This window comes from Rhinoraja longicauda, chromosome 28, assembly GCF_053455715.1.
Source record: "Rhinoraja longicauda isolate Sanriku21f chromosome 28, sRhiLon1.1, whole genome shotgun sequence".
In the NCBI taxonomy this organism is placed as follows: domain Eukaryota; kingdom Metazoa; phylum Chordata; class Chondrichthyes; order Rajiformes; family Arhynchobatidae; genus Rhinoraja; species Rhinoraja longicauda.
Window position 1 is genome coordinate 17,223,082 of NC_135980.1, and position 18,818 is coordinate 17,241,899.

The window sequence follows — 18,818 nt, forward strand, 5'->3', positions numbered from 1 at the left end:
GAACATAGCCTATGGTCACTCTGAAAGCATGCAAGTCCCATGGCTCCCACAATCTTGATTACATCTTCTCTCATGGTTCCTCTGTTCTGCTTTCCCTGCTTTATGAGTGTCATCATATTTGTACTGAAAGTATGACTTTCCGATTGAGCTGCCTTTTTCCTTGATTGTGGCTTTCTCTCCACTAAAGTTAATGGAGATCTCTGCTTTGTTTCTCAAGCTTTGGCTGCCATCCGTTTGGTGCCCTGGAGCTATACAACTTGGAAACAGATTTAGTTAGCATTCTAGGCTAGGCCCATTTGCCTGCATTTGGCCCATATCCCTCCAAACCCTTCCTATCCATATATCTTCCCAAATACCTTTTGAAAGTCATAATTGTATCCACGTCTATAACTTTCTCTGTTTGTGGACTATCTGCTGAATTAAAAGATTGCCCTTAACATCCCACATAAATCTCTTTTCTATGTCTTTGTCTCCAGTTTTGCGAATCCTGGTAACAAGATTGAGCAGTCACTTTATCCAGGGCCCTCATGATTTTGTATACTTCAAGAAAAGGTCCAGAGAAAAAGTTCCAGCCTATCCAACCTTTCCCTATAACTTAAGCCTGCAAGTCCTAGTAACATCCTGGTGAATCTTTTCTTCTGCACATTTTCCGACTTACTGACATCCTTCATATAGCTAGGTGATTAAAAGTACGCACAGTACTTCCAAGTGTGGTCTTGGCAACAAATTGTTGCCAGCTGCATCATGATATCCAACTTTGTTATTCCATATCCTTCATAATGGTGGCGCGGTGGTAGAGTTGCTGCCTTACAGCGCTTGCAGCGCCAGAGACCCGGGTTTGATCCTGACTACGGGTGCTGTCTGTATGGAGTTTTTACGTTCCCTCCGTGACCGCGTGGGTTTCCTCCGAGATCTTCGGTTTCCTCCCACACTCCAAAGATGTACAGGTTTGTAGGTTAATTCGCTTGGCTTGGCTAGTGTGTGTTAGGGTAGCGTTAATGCGAGCGGTTCACTGGCCGATGTGGACTTGGTGGGCCGAAGGGCCTGTTTCCGCGCTGTATCTCTAAAAATAATGAAGCTAAGCATGCCAAATTCTTTCACCACCCTGCCAACCTAAACTGTAATTTTCATGAAACCAAGCACCTGTACTGCCTGGCCTGCTGAATTACTCCAGTAATTTGTGTCTAACTGTACTCCCAGATCTCTCTGTTCCACAACACTGTCCAGGGCTCTACCATTTAGTCTGCGAGTCCTGTCCTAGTTTGACATATCAAAGTTCATTACCCCAAACTTATCAAGAGTTAAATTACATTTGCCAGGAGGTCTGAGGTTGCATTTGGTCAGGCCCAGAGGATTTCTCCACTTCAATACACTTTAAAACTAACAGTCTGTCCTATTTGGTCATTTGTATATGATCTAAGACATCACATGTCTAATGCCTCAATTCCTTAGCTTCCATGATCATCTGCACAATTAAAATTGATGAGATTTAATATTTATCCCATCTCTTGGTGGCATTACACCCAATGTAAAAATAAGATTTTGCTTGTTTTCCAACCCACCAATGTCCCCATTCAAGACCATCCTCCATGATTTCTATCAACTTCAAAAAGATAAAATTACCAGAAACGCTTCCTCTCCCTGCTTTCAGCATTTTGAAGTGGCCATTTGGTGTGTGATTTCCTTGGTGCACTCTTTCAGTTCCCCCATTACCTCCTCTCCTTCTTGAGCACTTTTCCATGCAATGACAAGAAATGCAGTATCACTCATCTACTGGGCGGTCACGGTGGCGCAGCGGTAGAGTTGCTGCCTTACAGCGAATGCAGCGCCGGTGACCTGGGTTAGATCCTGGCTATTGGTGCTGTGTGTACGGAGTTTGTACGTTCTCCCCGTGATCTGTGTGGGTTTTCTGCAAGATCTTTGGTTTCCTCCCACACTCCAAAGACATACAGTTTTGCAGGTTAATTGGCTTGGTAAATGTAAAAATTGTTAATGTGTGTGGGGACCGCTGGTTGGCGCTGACCCGTTTGGCTGAAGGGTCTGTTTCCGCGCTGTATCTCTAAACTAAACTACTGCCTCGTGTCTTCCCACACTCTCTCATGCAAAAGCTTATTCGAAGTACGGCACTGATTTCCATACACTTCTTCCAATTTACACCCACCTTAAAGAGCACCAGCTGCATTGGTGTTCTCTGGCTTCTCTCGATCTCCACTCCAAAACATGACTTTTAGAGATACAGATTTCTATTCTCTTCCCCCCCCCCCATAATTAAGAACAGGTTTGTTTTCTCAAATTTTCTGTTTCTGGTAAAAAAGATCATTAATTTTGTTTCTCTACATAAATGCTGCTCGGCCTGCTGAGTATCTCCAGCATTTACTATTTTTATTCCTTGTATCATGTGGATATCTATAAATGTCTATATGTCGATGTCTACGTTGTATAAATCGCTGTTTTCCTCCAATCTGATTCGTTTTGTGTTGGATACTTCAGTTGCCATGATATGTTTGACTGCATGCTACCACTGATATTCTGATGCCTTTAATTGATCTGAAGTATAAAATGGAATTGCTATTACATCTTTCCTGTTACAAGCCTTTCTGTTGTGCTCCCATGTGCTGCTCCGTGAAATGAAATGGAAAAACAAAGAACAGTTTTTGCGCTTTGAGATGTCTTGCAATCCCAAAGGCATTTAGTACTGTGAAGTATGGCATTGTATTTTAATAATTTTGAAAAAGCAAATTAACAAAGTGCTGTTTGTAATTATTTTCCTTTTCTTTGTATGGAAGCAGTTATCTATCCCTTCGTCATTTGGTTGTCCATGCAGTGCAAGAATTTACTATGTTGTATGGTAAGTGTTTACATGTTCTGGCTTGTTTATGAACCATTTGTGGGTTGCCATTCTAATCATTTAAGATGCAGTTAACCATAACAAACTCTTGTGATTTTAAAGCTGCAGGGAACTCTCTCCTCCTACACAACTCTGGGTTTTGCAACATGCCCCATTGTATTGCACTCTCTTGACATTTTTAGTTCGGGTGATTACCACTTTTTCTCGTAGCTATTTTAAAAGTTTTTCTCATCCAGCGTAAGATTAAGGTTCCCTTTGTCAACCAGTGCACCAGGTTGACCAGGTTTAGAACGAACTTTCAGTTATTGTGGTAGACCAATGGCATATTTCAGAACTTGATCACTAATTTAAACAGTTTGTTACCCCCACCCTCGTGCTTGGTGACTGCTCCCAATTGCACATGGGATATTTCTGGGTCATAATCATTTTGTTGGGGCATTAACACCTTTAAAATAAACTAGTCACCTGTTGACTAGGGTGAGGCAGGAGCACTTTGATTCATACATTATACTACTTGCTTTTAGCAGCATGGATTTCACGTGACCTTTTCATTTAAGGTCTGTTTTAATTATTGTTTGGAAATATGCAACAGACCATTTACCTACATGCCTGACATTTCATTTAGCTAATTCAACCCTTTCATGGTTACATAAATTGTTCCCTCCTTTGCTCTTTTACTGGAAATCTACAAAGGGGTTACCTTGATGACTTTTCGTGTGTGAAGATTTCATCGTCATATATTTAATCCATGACAAATTTTAGCTGCATAAATTCAGTTCATTGATAGAGGACGAAGCCAACGAAGATTTTTCTGATATTGGTAATGTGAAGCTTTTCCTGATATTGGTATTTGGCACCCTCGTTCAAAAATTGAAATGTCATATTGAACCTGTGATATTGACAACTGAATGGCAGAGCATCACATTTTGTTTCATTTAATCCTCTGTTCCCAAAATATAATATCAAGGCAAACAATAGGATTAATGACCACAAGCTTGTTCACAGGTTTAGGACCTACTTAAATGAGCGAAAAAGTGATTGGGAGTGGTTGTATGAGTTAAATTCAGAGCTGAGAATCATGTGAACTGGTGCCACAGCTGGAAATAATAGAAATGGATTTGAGACTGATCACAATTAAAAGAGTACCAAATGTGCATCGGGTTACAGTACTTATAATTACAAAGATGGACGAGCCGGCGGTAGGAATTTGAGTGAAGCTGTGATTTATTTCATTTTATTGTGAAGTTGGGTCAGTATAGGTTTGCAAACACTGGATAATTGACGACTATGACTGTGTAAGTTAAGAAACAGCAGGGTTTTCAGTGAACCTAAATTTACAGTGGAGTAGGAATTCTTCTGTTCTCCTGAAATGCACAGGAATTGTGAGAAGAGTCTAGGATGACACAATTGTAAAGCTAAGGTGGGGTCTTTGGGCAATATAATGGAGGTGAAAACAGATAGCAATGGTGCAGATATATAGTGTGAAACTCTTCTATGAATCAGCTATGTCACCAAGTTTGTGAATGGGCCTTCTTAGTATCATAACTGTCAGAAGAGGGGATGCTGTCATTGGCCATGATGGGGTTTATAATGGAGACCAAAGATGATGTATTTTACTTTCTAAATATTTAGTTGAGTGACATTCTATTTGTCCAGTGCTGACTATTGAACTAGCAATCAACGATTGAGAACAATAGTGGGATTTAGAGATGGTGGGAGGTTGAAACATGGTAGTGTCAGTATGTATTTGATAACTAACTGTTCTTGGATGGTTGTGCCAAAGGGCGGTTTACTGTGAGAAATTGCAGGGGACCAAAGAGGTATCCAAAGAGATAACAGCATGTGTGGGAAGTTGAGCCATTTCAGACAGTTCTCTCTCTGGCTTTGACTTATCACCTGTATAGAGCTGAGCAAATCAATTCTCGTCCACCTATACAAATGAATCCCCCTGAAATGGAGTCATCTGATTTTATGTCTAATGCATTCACGTGACAATTGGTCATTGCTGAATTTGTAAAATAACCCTAAAATAGAGTTGTTATTGTTTTCAACCTATGATTTGAGTTAATTGTTTTTCACCATATGATAAGCTGTTTTGAAAATTGATATTTTTTTAACGCTGTTCCTGTGTCTATTAAATTTGAAGATGTTTCACAAAATCAGGTTGGGATTTTGCACAGATTTAAACACCATTAACATTCTTTTCTGCCACCCACTTAAAATGCTGATTGCAGGATATACAATAAGTTTGCACTTTACCAATAGATTTATTTAAAGCACAAACTCAAAGTAAGTCTCATCAAAGAGCACATTGTTCTTGTTTTGTGGCCACTTGTGGATTTTTCTCTGGTACCTTTTTACTGCAATTAAATATTAACAAAACATGGATAAATTGATTTGCGCCAGCTTTTGTCAATTAATCAGTGTGTTGAGACTTGTATAACTGAGTTATGGGATGAATTGTTTTAAAGTTTGGCATTTAACTTCTGTAGGCAGGTTGGAAGCTTCTTGCTGTTCTGCTAAAGTGAGCCCCTGTAAAGAGTGTGTATTTTGCTTAATAAGTGAAGTATTAATGGATTTCAAGTTGATGAAGAGCAGAAGTGGGAATTGTGGAATAGACTTGTTTGATTTTCAGAATGTTCAGTGAGTTGCCTGGCAACTAGCTCCTAGAAGCAGGAGTGGACTTGGTCTCCCGTAGCAACTGCTGTGAATTAGCAAACAATAAAAGCTAGCACAAACAAAGCAAGCTGCTTTACCTTGTTTTTGATTGAACATCTGTTTTTCTACGATTAAATTGTGTTTGTTGCACGTCAGTGATAGATGTGTGAGGGTAACTCCATTAGAATATTAAACAATATAAAGATTTGCAAGAACTTTTCAACCAAATCAATATACACCATAGGAGGCACTAGATTTTCTAGAAGATTATGATTGGTTCATTACTGTTGGTTTGTAGTTCATCACGAACTGGATCTGAAATATTAAGTGTAAAAAAAAAAGTTTTAAGCCTCGTTTGCCCTATTCACTTAAATTTGTGTCTCTGGTATTGGACATTTCCAGTCTTGGGAAATAAAAACCTTTGACTCTGTCTTATCCATACCTCTCATAATTTAAAATATTTCTATTGGGTCTCCACTTAACCACTGTCGTTCAAAATAAAGCCATCAAAGTTTGTCCAACATCTCCGTATAACTAATACCCTCTAATCCAGGCAGCATCCTGGTAAACCAAAGCCTCCACATCCTTCCTTGCAATGTGGCAACCAGAACTGCACCCAATGTGGACAAACCAAAGTTTTATGCAGCTGAACTTGGGCCTAACTTCATTGTAATAATAAGATATGCCAAGTCTGGAAATATATACATTGTGGCAAAATACACCTTTTTTTGCACCCAGATCAGAGACTATCCCATTACTACAGTGGTAATACCGCATATATTTTGCTGAATGGTACCCTTGAATTTGTACACAGATTTGATTATGGCTGTCTTCTCCCAGTCTTGTTATGGGGAGGTGCATCTGCAAGAGAAAAATTGGGGAATTGAGTAGCTTTATCTTCTAGTTTGTTCATTTGCTACCTAAAAGCAAGTTTAACAATTAGGTCCTTTGGTCTTAGCCTCCTGCTTGGTTAGTGATGGTGTCCTGATCCCCTCTTAGTCATGGGCATAAGAGTCCCTCAGAAGTTCTCTGTTTGTTTGACTTATACAATTTGGCAAACAACTTAATTGATATTTGAAAACATGGCTTTGACCGTTGACAAGTTGAAATTGCGTGAATGGACCAATTTGCCGCTAATCCTGAAATAAAGCAGGTGTTTGAAGTATGTGTTCTCAGCAACCTTTGGTATGACTTCAAAAGCTGGGCAGTTTTCATGGGAAATTGGGGGTGGGTGGGGGTGGGGGGAGAATGCAATTGTCGAATCTGCAGCAGTTTTAATGTGTTAATGTTGGGTTATGTTTATGATTGGGAAGAGTATGTTTTTGTAGTTTACATGCTTTTAATTCAAAATTAGTTCACTGTTCCCTGAAGTACATTTATTTTTCTGTGTTTTAAGTTAACACCACAAAATTATTATTACCAATTTATTTTTACACTCTTGAAACGGTTTTATAGTTTCATGGCCTATAACCCTGTGGCATGGCCTAACTGTCAGCATTGAAAGAGGATAATCAGTGAGAAGGTAGGATCTCTCAAGGATAAAGGAAGCAATTAGTGTTTTGAGTCTGAAGAAAGGTATCGACCCGAAACGTCACCCATTCCTTCTCTCCTGAGATACTGCCTGACCTGCTGAGTTACTCCAGCATTTGGTTAATAAGAATGTAACTGTTGCTTGCAGACTGGAAGCAAGCCTGTATGAGTGCACATTTTGACTTCTCATTCTTATTACTAGTAATTGTATATTTTGGTGCACACTATATCCCCTGTTTTATCATATTTATTTCTTTGTTGACAGACTTGAAGAGCAAGATTGGCCATTTTTTTACTGAACACTTTTATGATTATTTTGCTAAAGGTGCTAAAGTGGAATGAGGGAGACGTGGTCTCAGGAGTTAAAGGATGAAGCCACTCTAAGTGTAAATTCAAACCTATCTGTGGAAACGATATTTCAGTGAGGTCTCATTCTATAAATAAGGAATCCTTTTTCATTTATTTTTTTCTTGTGCACAAAAGTCTATTTTAGTCTTTAATCTGCTGCTCACCCATCACCTTTTTATGGTTTTGAATTCCAAAGATTGATATCCTTATAGAGTAAAATAATTCCCACTTACTCTTTTCTTAGAGGTTACTTTTCATTATAAGATCCAGTGATTGAAAATAATTTCAAATTGATTTATCCTCAAAGGATAACCATACTATCACTAGAATCAATCCAATGAATCTAATCTGTACTGCCTCCAAGGCAAGTTCATGCAGCAGTTCAGGGTCTCACCAATACCCTAAATAATTAACAACAAGCCTTCCTTTTGGACTCAAAGCCTCTTGCAATGAGGTTCAATATAACACTCTCCTCTTAATTGCTTATAACTTGTTGGTTTGTGAACTGACAAACTTAAGATTGTTCTGCACGTTAACATTTACTGGTGCATTATCATTTAAATTGTTGTTTTTTTGCTCCTCCTCCTAAAGCTTACAGTTTCCACTTTGATCATAACCATTTGCCCTGATCACTGCCTCTATTTCTCTATTCCTCCTCATGCCTATCCACCTCCTTGTATCATCAATAGATCTTATTCATTTTTGGAATGTAGGCTGTGCTATGAAGACTTGTGTGTGCAGTGCATCCCCAGTTATCTTTAGACATTTTTTGAAGATGAGCTGTTGCCTTGACCTGTTGCAACTCATTAGTGAAGATCCTCCCAGAGTTGTTGGGTAGGAAGTTCCAAAACACTCCATCTCTGGAGCTTTCATAATCCAGAGCTTTTTGTTCACACCCGTGGTTGACGATTTGCTGTTATCAACTGTTCTACTCTAAACCATCCAGGAGAAAGGAGGCAATTTTTTTCCCATATCTTTGAGGGATATGTGTCAAATGCGGGTGAATGAGACTGATTTAGATGGGCATTTAGGTTAAAGGGCCAGTTTTTGTGTTGTATGACTGATTTTAGAAGTTTTCCAAATACCCTTTTTTTCTAGAACTAAATCGGCTTTAATTGGTTTTCTCATGGATATAATTTTATTGTAGGTTTTACAGAACTGGAACAGTTACAAAGTGTTGCACATTGCATAAAATCATTTCAAGGCCTGTGTTTGAAAGTAGTTGAATGAATTGATAGTAAAAAGATCTAAGAAAATGTTGTTACATTGATGACTTCTTTTAGATGTTGTAGAAGTTTTCAAATCTGCTTTGGCTTTCAGTGAAATAAGTCGTACACAGTCAATTTTAACACTGTTTTTATACCGTTTTTCCCAGAGAAGGGTTAATATCTTGCTCACCAGATTTTAAAGATTTTTTTCGTCAATTTACCTGGTGTTTGTGAAGTCTTCCTATGTGCATTGCCTGCCTTTACTATAACTCTTACTATAAGAGTTGTATAGTTCTACAGGGGTTATGAGTGGTACCAAAGAATTGCAAATTATTTTAAAGATGTCTGAAACATTTTTATAAAATATTTTGCTGTTTCTGAATCCCACAATCAAAGTTGAAGTTGTGATGAAAGCTGTAACTTCTGATCTGTTCACATTTTGTTAAATTTGGAAAACTTATTTGTACTTGATGTTCAAAAATAGCCAGACATCTTATCAATTCTGTGTACATCATTTACACAATTGTACTTAAAGCATCTCTGGCTAATAGCACCTATGATTGTTATGTTTTGACAGAAACAAGCATGCAGAATACAGAGGGTGCATCCGACTCAACATCGACTGTGACCCTGCGGACATCCGCTGCTGGTCCACCATCTGTGCAGCCTGCAGTGGTACAGCAAGTGCCAGCACCACAACAGGTACATTTCCAATCCACTGTCTCTGGGAAGGTTACCAGGGTACAGTAATGTTTATATTTGACATGATCTGACCCTCTTAAATAACAACTTCGATATCTGTTTAGTTATCTTTTAAACATTAGCTGTCTACACACTCCATTCCATCTCTTTTGTGATGCTATTAAATGGCCTCCTTTTTAGGTTCTTGTGTGTGTGGTTATTGGTTTTAATTTATCGACAGGTTTTGAATTTCAATGTTTTAAAAATCTTTTTCCTGATCTAATCCCTATGCCATAGTATATTCTATGCATTGTGACTGGGGGGGGGTTAAGAAGTGTAGGGTATTATACATAAATTGAAACATTAATCAAACACCTTCCCACCCTGGTCAGTCATCCTTCTCCCTGCTCCCATCGGTCAGAAGATACTGAAGGTTGAAAACAAGCACCGCTGGACTCAGAAACAGATTCTTTCCCTTTCTTCTCAGTCTTCTGAACTAGGTACACTGTGCAATTCACCTCTACTCCATTTGGACATTGGACTTTGTCTCCTGAACTGGAGTGCGACAATGCTGAGAACTAAATTCTGCACTCTCTTTCCCTTTACTCTATCTACTGTACTTAAGTTTGGCTTGGCTATGTATAGTAGTATCTGATTTGATTGGATATCATGCAAAACAAAGCTTTTCAAAGTATCTCGTTACACATGACAATAATGAACCTAAACCTCATGTGGTCAAGGGAGCATTGAAGAGACAATGAGATCTTGGCTCTAACAATGTGTGTAGAAAATGGGATGAAGACCAGCAGTCAGATTTTGGGCCATCAATCCCTGAGTCCTTAAGAATAAAAATGGGAAGATTGTGCTGATGAATTTGAGGAGAGAGAGGTAGGGCTTTAGATATGGGGGGCTTTGAGACTGAGTCTGCATAAGGTGGGTCCTGTATAAGATTAATGGATCTTGCCTAAACAGAGCTGTGACCATTGTCCATTGGAGCAGAATTGTTTCTGCCTCCTTGAATGTTTAGTGTGGAGATGGCTCAGAAGGAACAGAAATGTAAATGGAAGGCAGGACATCAGTGAGTTTAGGGCAGAGAAATCAATAATTGAAAAATAATCAGAAAACCAGTCTGCTGCTCTATAACTCTTGCTAGGGAATTTAAAGACCAAAAGTGGCTGAGCTGAAGCATTGACAGGTGGATCTATGATATTTTAACTGTTATCGAAAGATGACTAGCAGAGCAGGGCAGGCACCTTTATGGTCTTGGTTACAGGATTTTCAGACAAGATTGAAGGGGATGAAGAACAAGAAAGAATCAATCTTAGCTGTGTGGAGGAGTGTGTTGGAGGGATCATTAGATGTGGCCCTATGGGTGAAACTGAACAAGGGCAGTCACTATTGGGAGTACTTTTATAGACTTCCAAACAATCAAAGGACAAAAGAACAAATATGGGAACATTTCTGATATTTAAAAGAATTAAAGTAGCAATAGTGCGATATTGCACATACCCTAATATTCATGAGGTACAATCAGTGTAATGTATGGCAACCAGAGAATTCCTGAAATATAATATGAAAGCAGGAAATATTCAGCAGTTCAGTCAGTTTTATTTTGGAGAGAAATGAAATAAATGTTTTTGGTTAAACTTTCAGGACTGTCCCTAGTGGGTGTAGGATAGTGTTAATGTACGGGGATCGCTGGGCGGCGCGGACTTGGTGGGCCGAAAAGGCCTGTTTCCGCGCTGTATATATATGATATATGATATGACTTGGAAAATTTGGAAAGTTGGCATGTTTTAAGTTGCAGTGGAAGAGGAAGGATGAGAGAACAAAGGGAGGGTGTCTGTGATAGAATGGAGACTCTTACGGGCTCTGTTGGGGTCATGGTCCAGGGAAAGGCACCAATGAACATCAGGCCACTATCTCGCATAACATCATAGTTCTCTTTACTTATGGAGATCTCCATATCTTCAATCTCTTGCTTCTGTGGTCTGAGGCTACCACCTACTTCAAAAGTAATTCTATTGTGCCAGTGCCCATGAGGTGGGTAACCTGGTACCTGCCCCAATGACTACCATCGAGTAACACTAACATCCACCAAAATAAAGTGCTTCAAGAAGTTGGCTGCAGTACAAATCATCTTCTGGCTCAGGAATGACCTTTTCAATTGGCCTATTGCCACAACAGACCAACAGTGGATGCTATCTGCACTGGCTCTCCACTCTGCTCTTCACCTCTGGGTAACAGGAACACATATCAGGTTGCTATTCTTCGACTACAGCTAGGTGTAGTCTTCTCCAAATGCTATTGTCTTCTCCAAACACATCTCCAAGCTCCAAGACCTGGGCCTCTGCACCCCCCTTTGTAACTGGATCCTTGACTTCCTCATTAGCAGACCTCAAACAGTGCAGATCAGTAACATCTCACTGACAATCATCATGAGTGCATCTCTATTCTGTGTGCTTCGCCCATTGCTCTACTCACTTTTTGCCCATGGTTGTGTGGCTAAGCACAGTCCCAATGCCATCTATACATTTGCCAGCAACATTAATGTTGACCTGTCTTGGGTGTCCTATTGAAAAAGGTGCACCAATGCCTCTACTTATAAGTTTGGGAGATTCAGCATGTCACTGGATACTCTAAAACATTATTACAGAAAGTATCCTGACCAGTTGCAGCGTAGCCTGCTGTGGCAGTTCCAACACATCGGAATGAAAGAAGCTGCTGTGTCATTGACTTGATGGTCCAAAAGGGCACAACTTTCCCCATCATCAAAAGCATTGACATGAAGCACTACCTCAACTGACCTACTCGACCATGGCAATGGGACACTGCGTACCACATCTTGTATTTCAATGGATCTGCTTTTTCTAATGATGTATTTTTGTACCAAGTTCTGTTTTTCCATTTTTCTTTTCACTTTCTTGCAGAATTTATGTATAATTAATGTTTTTGTGTTGCAAGTACAAGAATTATTGGACAACCTTTCACATGATGCTAACTATTGATTCCTTATTATATACCATAGACTAGTATGTTTTTAATGAATGTAAATTATCAATCTGTGGAATAGAATCAGAGCTGAACAGCATGGAAATGGGCTCTTTCGCCCTACTTGTCCATGCAGTCTAAGTTGCCTGACCTACTTGTCTGCGCCTGGCACACATCCTTCCAAATCTTTCCTATTCTTGTCCCTGTCCAATTGTCTTTTATGTATACCAATCTCAACCACTTCCTTTGGCAGCTCTTTCCATATATGCAGTTACCCTCTGTGTGAATAAGCTGCACCTTGGGGGGCCATTTTAAAATTATTTCACCTTGAACCTATGCCCTTTAATTTTAGGTTTCCCTACCCTGGGGAAGAGGCTGTGGCTATTTACCTTATCAACTAAATGTCTTTTTAAAAAAAACGTTTCCATTGGTTAGATTTTTGTGTTGTAGCCAAGAGATTAAACCAAGACTGTTTATGTTGGGGAGGTGACAGCATTATGATTTGTAGTGTTGAATGTTGAGTCATTTTAGAGAATTGAACTTTGTAATTTTCTCCTGTGTACAGGGAGTGTGTAATTTTACTTTTAATGATCATTCAATAAAAACCTTAATTTTTCTCGTTAGGTTTTTTATTTGTGGCTTAGGATAAATGTTGAGACGTGCTATTTTGGGAGGGGGGGAAAAAACAACTTGAGCTGCATTTAGAATATTGTTTACAATTTGAAATCACTCTTTTTCTCCTTTCTAAACTTATCAAAGGACAATAATGATAGCTTTTGGTGTTGGGATTTTGTTACCCTGCCAGAATTGCCAAAGGGAAGAAACAGATTTTAAACTGAAGTATTGAGAGGAAGGTATCATAGAACTGTAAGGAGACTTTCTGACTTCAGCAGGTGAAGAACCACAGTAGTATCTCCATAATGAATTCACTGTAGATAAATACAGCATAGACCAATGGCCATTTGTGTAGACTTGATCCTCTGAATACAACAGAACATAATTTTAATAAATATTGGTTCAGGCTAAAAATTGGAATAATATTTAAAGAATACTGTGATTCAGCGGAATTTGTTGTTGGTCAATTATTGGTAAAAACTGGAATCACTGAAATCTGATAGAATGCACCATTTGTTTTGAGAAAAGCATAGCTAGCTTAGAAATGTAGAGTGTTGGTTGGAGTTGCATTTGATTGTCTTTAGCAGTCAGAAAAAACACTATAGGTTATGTTGCTTGTGAATGAAGGTAGATAGAACAAAGTGCTGGAACAATTGTACCGATCACATGTTCCACAGAAAACCACCAAGTCCTGACTGGGATGAGTCACTGGTGAAAGATGGAGGAACTTGCCCCATTAAACTTGCAGATTAAATGGCAAGTTTAATTTGCATCCTCCACAAATAATTTCTAGGAAATGGTAGCTTACCTTTACTCTTTGTTGCCCACAGCGACTGGTGGTCCAGGCAACAGGCTCTGCTCAGAAAGGAGGCCAGGTACAGCAGCTTCAGGTTCAGAGAGTACAGCAGGTAAGAAAGGGCTATAAACCTGCAGGAGACAGCAGTGTGACCAAATCTAATCGGCTCAATCTTCATACTAACCTAATGGTTCTTTTCTATTACCTTTTGATGCAGAAGAAAACTTGATTTTAAGTTGCTAAGGAGTGCAGGATTTTATTTGACTAGTTTGAGGGAAAGAGTTAGTTTTATTGTTATCGGATGTCCTCTGACTCTGCCCGAGATATTGATCTTCAGGTGTGACCTGGAACTTTGGAAATTGTATGAAAAGGTTGGAAAAGAGGCTGAAAATCAGCTTGACCTGGAAAATAGGGTTTGAATTGTGAAGATTGAGTGCACGACTCAAATCTGAACTGAGTTAATATTTTCCTATATTTGTTTTTAGGTTCAACAGGTGCAGTCTGTTCAACATGTTTATCCATCACAAGTTCAGTATGTGGAAGGAGGAGATGCAGTCTATGCAAATGGGACCATGTAAGTGATTAAAATGTGATTGACTCTACATAACTCATTATGACATCTCTATTCTAATCTCGATTCTCTTGTCTTTCATTATCCTTAAATTGGTTTCCATATCTATTTAAACGCATTGAAACTAGAGTAATATCTGTACATCTTAATGGTTATTATTTATCATGCATTTGATTTTAATGAGCTCGCAGTCAAATTCTATGTTTACTTGTTCCATACTTCTTCACTGCAGGGTATTTGTTATCTACCATTATTTGAAATGCTTCAGCTGAAATTATTCCTTAGTCTTTTCATCCCCAAGGAAAGGAGTACATGTTTACTTAGTTTGATCATAACTAGGTTGTCATAGGTCAGTAGGAAAGAACTGCAAAGGCTGGTTTAAATCGAAGGTAGAGTCAAAGTGCTGGAGCAATTCAGCGGGACAGGCGGCACCTATGGAGAGAAAGTCTGGGGCAGGGTCTCGACCCGAAATGTCGCCCGTTCCTTCTCTCCAGAGGTGCTGCCTATCCCACTGAGTTGTTCCAGCATTTTGTGTCACAGGTCAGTTTTGTTTTTTTCTCAAGTCTCCAATCTCAACATGGTTCTAAAATTAGAGTTAATCACAACATTGATGTCATTGTACTGTTGGAGCCCTGGAACTAACTTCAAGTCATTGAAGTGTCATTGTGAGAACATTTTGGATATAGTGATCATAATTCTATAAACTATAAGTCAGTTATGGAAAGGGATATGGGTGGTCTGGAAATTAAAGCTAAGTTCAATACAATAAAAGAGGTAAAATTAGACTGGCAGTGGCTAATTACACTTAAATGTGCAATGGGAGGTCACAAGTAAAGTATATGGAACTCGGGATTTCAGGGGATAATGAATGTCGGATAAAGAAAAAAGAGGAAGAATGTGGCAGGTATGGAGAAATGAAATCAGGGAGGACAATAAGCAGAAAAGAAAGTGTAGGGGGATAATTTAACAAAAAAGGAGAGTAACAAGGTGTCACTCGTGGACAAAATTAAGGAAAATTCCAAGGCCTTCTATAAGTATATTAAGGGCAATAGGGTAATGGGATAATGTTTTTTCCCATTTTTTTCATGGTATAAAAGCTGGGATAATCCACTCATTTTTGCCTGAGTGAGATTAGCATGTTTTTTTAATTTTGTGGCTAAATGGGTCATATAGAGTTGGAAAATCTCCATGTTATTATCAAATAACGAGACATTCTGGGCAACCCAGAAGAAGGAAATCACAGACTGACTTGTATTTTCCAATTTTTATTGTTAAATGTTTTTGGTACTTTTTAAGCTTCCATGTAGATAAGCCATGCTGAATGTTTTTTACACACCATATGTACAAATAAAATTATAGAGCATACATAGGATAAAATTATTTTGCTTTATAAACTAGTTGGTTTGCCTCCATAAAGTTCATGAAGACAACACCAATTTTCTCCCACATCCCAACGTTGTGTGGGTTCAAGGGTTAGTTGGCTACAATAAATTTCCCCTTAATGTGTAGATGAGTACAGGAATTTAAGGGAAGTTGAAGGTGATGGGAGAAAAAAAAGGATTACTGTTGAAGGGTGATGTAGATTGATGGTTGGCGTGGATGATGGGCTACACAACTCTGATGTTTACTTTCATGTGGTTGTCCTACCTATCTTATTGATATAAGCCCACTTGCAGACTGTGGTGACTACTAAAGTACTGAAAGGTTACTGATTGGTTTTGCGCAAGTATCTGTGCTTTCTTTCCCTCTTTTTATATTTATTTATTAATTCAAGGCAAGAAATCGAAAATAATTAATTACTGTATGCACTGCGAACAGAACAATTCTTGTTGCATCTGGACAGGCACATTAACATGACAACACAATGAATAAATATACAATAGCCCATAACACATTAAATTATCAGTAATACTCAGTAAGCAGACTACAATAGTATAAATCAAAGTTCATAGCACAACCTAAACAAGATTGTTGCTGGGGTAGGGTTGTGGTTAGGCTTTTGCAGTGAGGTTCAAGAGCCTGATAGTTGGTGGGAAGAAGGTGATCTTGACCCTGGAGGTCACTCTCGGATGGCTCAGAGCGTGGCCCAGGTGGTATGGGACTTTGATATTACCTACCTTTTTGAGGCAGTGCTTCCATGGTGATTGATTGGGCTTTGTCTGCTTTTACTGTAATAACAGTTTGTTCTAATAAATTAAGTAGAACAGTGCAGTAACAGGCCCCTCTGCCCACAATGTCTGTGCCGAACATGATGCTGTTAAACTAATCTGCTCTGCCTGCTTCTGAACTATATCCTTCCATCCCTACATATTCATGTGCCTATCTGAAAGCCTTTTAAACATCACAATCACATCTGCATAGATTATCACCCTTAGCCATATGTTTCAGGAACCCACCACTTGTGCAAAAACAAAAAAATGCCCTGAATTCTTCTTTAAATTTTCCCCCTTCTGACTGGGGAAACATTTTTGTCCATCTACCTTATCTATGCCTCTTATAATTTTATGTACTTCTGCCAGTTGCCCCTTAGCCTGTGAAGATCTGGGGAAAACGATCCAAATTTTTCCAACCTCTCCTTATGGTTAATACCCTCTAATTTATCCAGCATCCTGGTAAGCCTCTTCTGTGTCTTTTCTTAAGCCTCCATCCTTCCTGTAATAGGGCAACCAGAACTCAACTCAAGTTAAATTGAGTTAATTTAATTTTCTTCTCACAGGATTTGTAAATGTTACTTACTTATTTGCACTTGATTTGTTTTTTAATCCATTAAAACACCCATGTATCATTTGTAAGGTTTGAATTTATCTTGTATGTTCAACTTTATATACTTGTTGTCATCCAATAGAGTGTTTGTTTTAGAAGCTCCTCTTGGACCATCATCTTCAGTACTATGTTGTGTGTAATATTGAATTCTCATGTCTGACGTTATTTTCTCATATAACGTGAATAAATTGCTGGACAGGCAAAAGACTCTCCCATTATTTATCTTTCAAGTATCTGGGCCTCTGTGCTGCAAATTACAACTGATATCAAATGGTAAACTATAACTATGGCAGTCTCTTGGTCTGACATAAGACATGGGAGCAGAATCGGGTAATTCAGCTCATCGATCACGAATCAGGTAATTCAGCCATTTGATCACGGCTGGTCTATTTTTCCCCCTCAACCCTATTCTCCTGCCCTCGCCCAGTAACCTTTGACACGCTTCCTAATCAAAAACCTATCAATCTCCACCTTAAACATACCCAATGTTGGCCTACACAGCTATCTGTGGCAATGAATTCCACAGATTCTACACCCTCTGGCTAAATACATTCCTCATCTCTATTCTAAAGGTACATCCTCTCATCCTGTGGCTGTGCCATCTGTTTCTAGTCTCCACTGTTGCTGGAAACATTATTTCAAAGTCCACTTTATCTAGACATACCTGCAGCAGACACAGTGACATGAATAAACAGTGACTTTGTAAGCAAATATCAATGATAACCCACTACCATCGGACAGTATCAACCACTGGATAATCTTTGCACATAGTTATAATTGTTAAACTATAGTGTTAGGAACAGTAAAATCTTAAACAATGTCAGAAGTTCAGTTGGAATAATTTTTAACTGGCTCTGTAGTTTTTTATGTTTTCTATGAAATGAAATTCTACTTAAAATCGTCTGAAATTAGTCCTTTTCTTTTAAATGGATCTTTTATTTCAGAGATCCATTTTACAGTATTGGATCACTGAAATGTTGATTTACCTCTTGAATATCTCTAAAGTTAAACCAAACCAAGTACCGAAGGAACATAGCTCACTGACCAATGCAATTAAGTGTTTCCAGCTAAAACTAGCTGTCAGAGTATTTTATTGCAAACTATTATTAAATTGTTTGTCGTGAAAGCACTATTATATGGAAAATTTCATAACAAAATCCTCTTTCCAACTTATTTGTTACATGTTTCTTAATTATTGATACATCTCTTATTCTACCAACATTTCTCCGAGGACCAACCTTGGTTAAATGAGGAGAGTGGAAAAACATTAAAAAGAGCAAAATGCATACGTAAAAATGAAGTGCCTCCTGGTGAAGCTGCATCATAAAGTTTCAAGCATACAATACCAGAAGCAGTTTTATATGGTTAAAGCTAAGGAATCTTCTAACTAGCTACCCTGGCCATTGAGTTGCCAATAGAAAGAATCATGCAGCACAGAAATAGGTGCTTTGACCCAGCATCTCCATGCCAACGATCAAGTATCCATCTGTACAGGTTCCATTTACCAGCACTTTGTATATTGCTTGTTTGACTTGGTGATTTCAGGTGTATAATATAGAACAAATAGTTAAATAGAGGAGTAGGTTCATGACGGACTGCAGTGATCAAGCCTAACACTCCAATGCATGAGATAAGGCAAAAATGTTTAAGACCATCTTTAGCAAAAAAGTGCTGAAGGCATGACAATCTGGATATTTGAGGTTCACACCATTATGGAAATCTCCCTCTGGCTAATTTGAATTGCAGCAACCGAGTAAAAAAATTCTCATATTCTCAGCCAAAAAAACAACTAATCCGGGCAAGCCCTTA

General features: G+C 38.7%; 1 protein-coding gene across 5 annotated transcripts in view; it reads left to right on the forward strand.

Moving 5' to 3' along the window:
• The window catches only part of LOC144606990 (DNA-binding protein RFX2-like), a 69,168-nt gene that overhangs the window by 15,308 nt on the left and 35,042 nt on the right, over positions 1–18,818 (forward strand). For 3 of the 5 annotated variants that reach the window (XM_078423499.1, XM_078423503.1, XM_078423500.1), the window contains exons 2-5: positions 2,790–2,848; positions 9,170–9,294; positions 13,710–13,787; positions 14,161–14,249. In XM_078423499.1, the coding sequence (XP_078279625.1) occupies positions 2,839–2,848; positions 9,170–9,294; positions 13,710–13,787; positions 14,161–14,249 (302 nt within the window). In that variant the 5' untranslated portion in view covers positions 2,790–2,838. The remainder of the gene's footprint in view (positions 1–2,789; positions 2,849–9,169; positions 9,295–13,709; positions 13,788–14,160; positions 14,250–18,818) is intronic. The other 2 variants (XM_078423501.1, XM_078423504.1) reach the window with 2 other exon arrangements.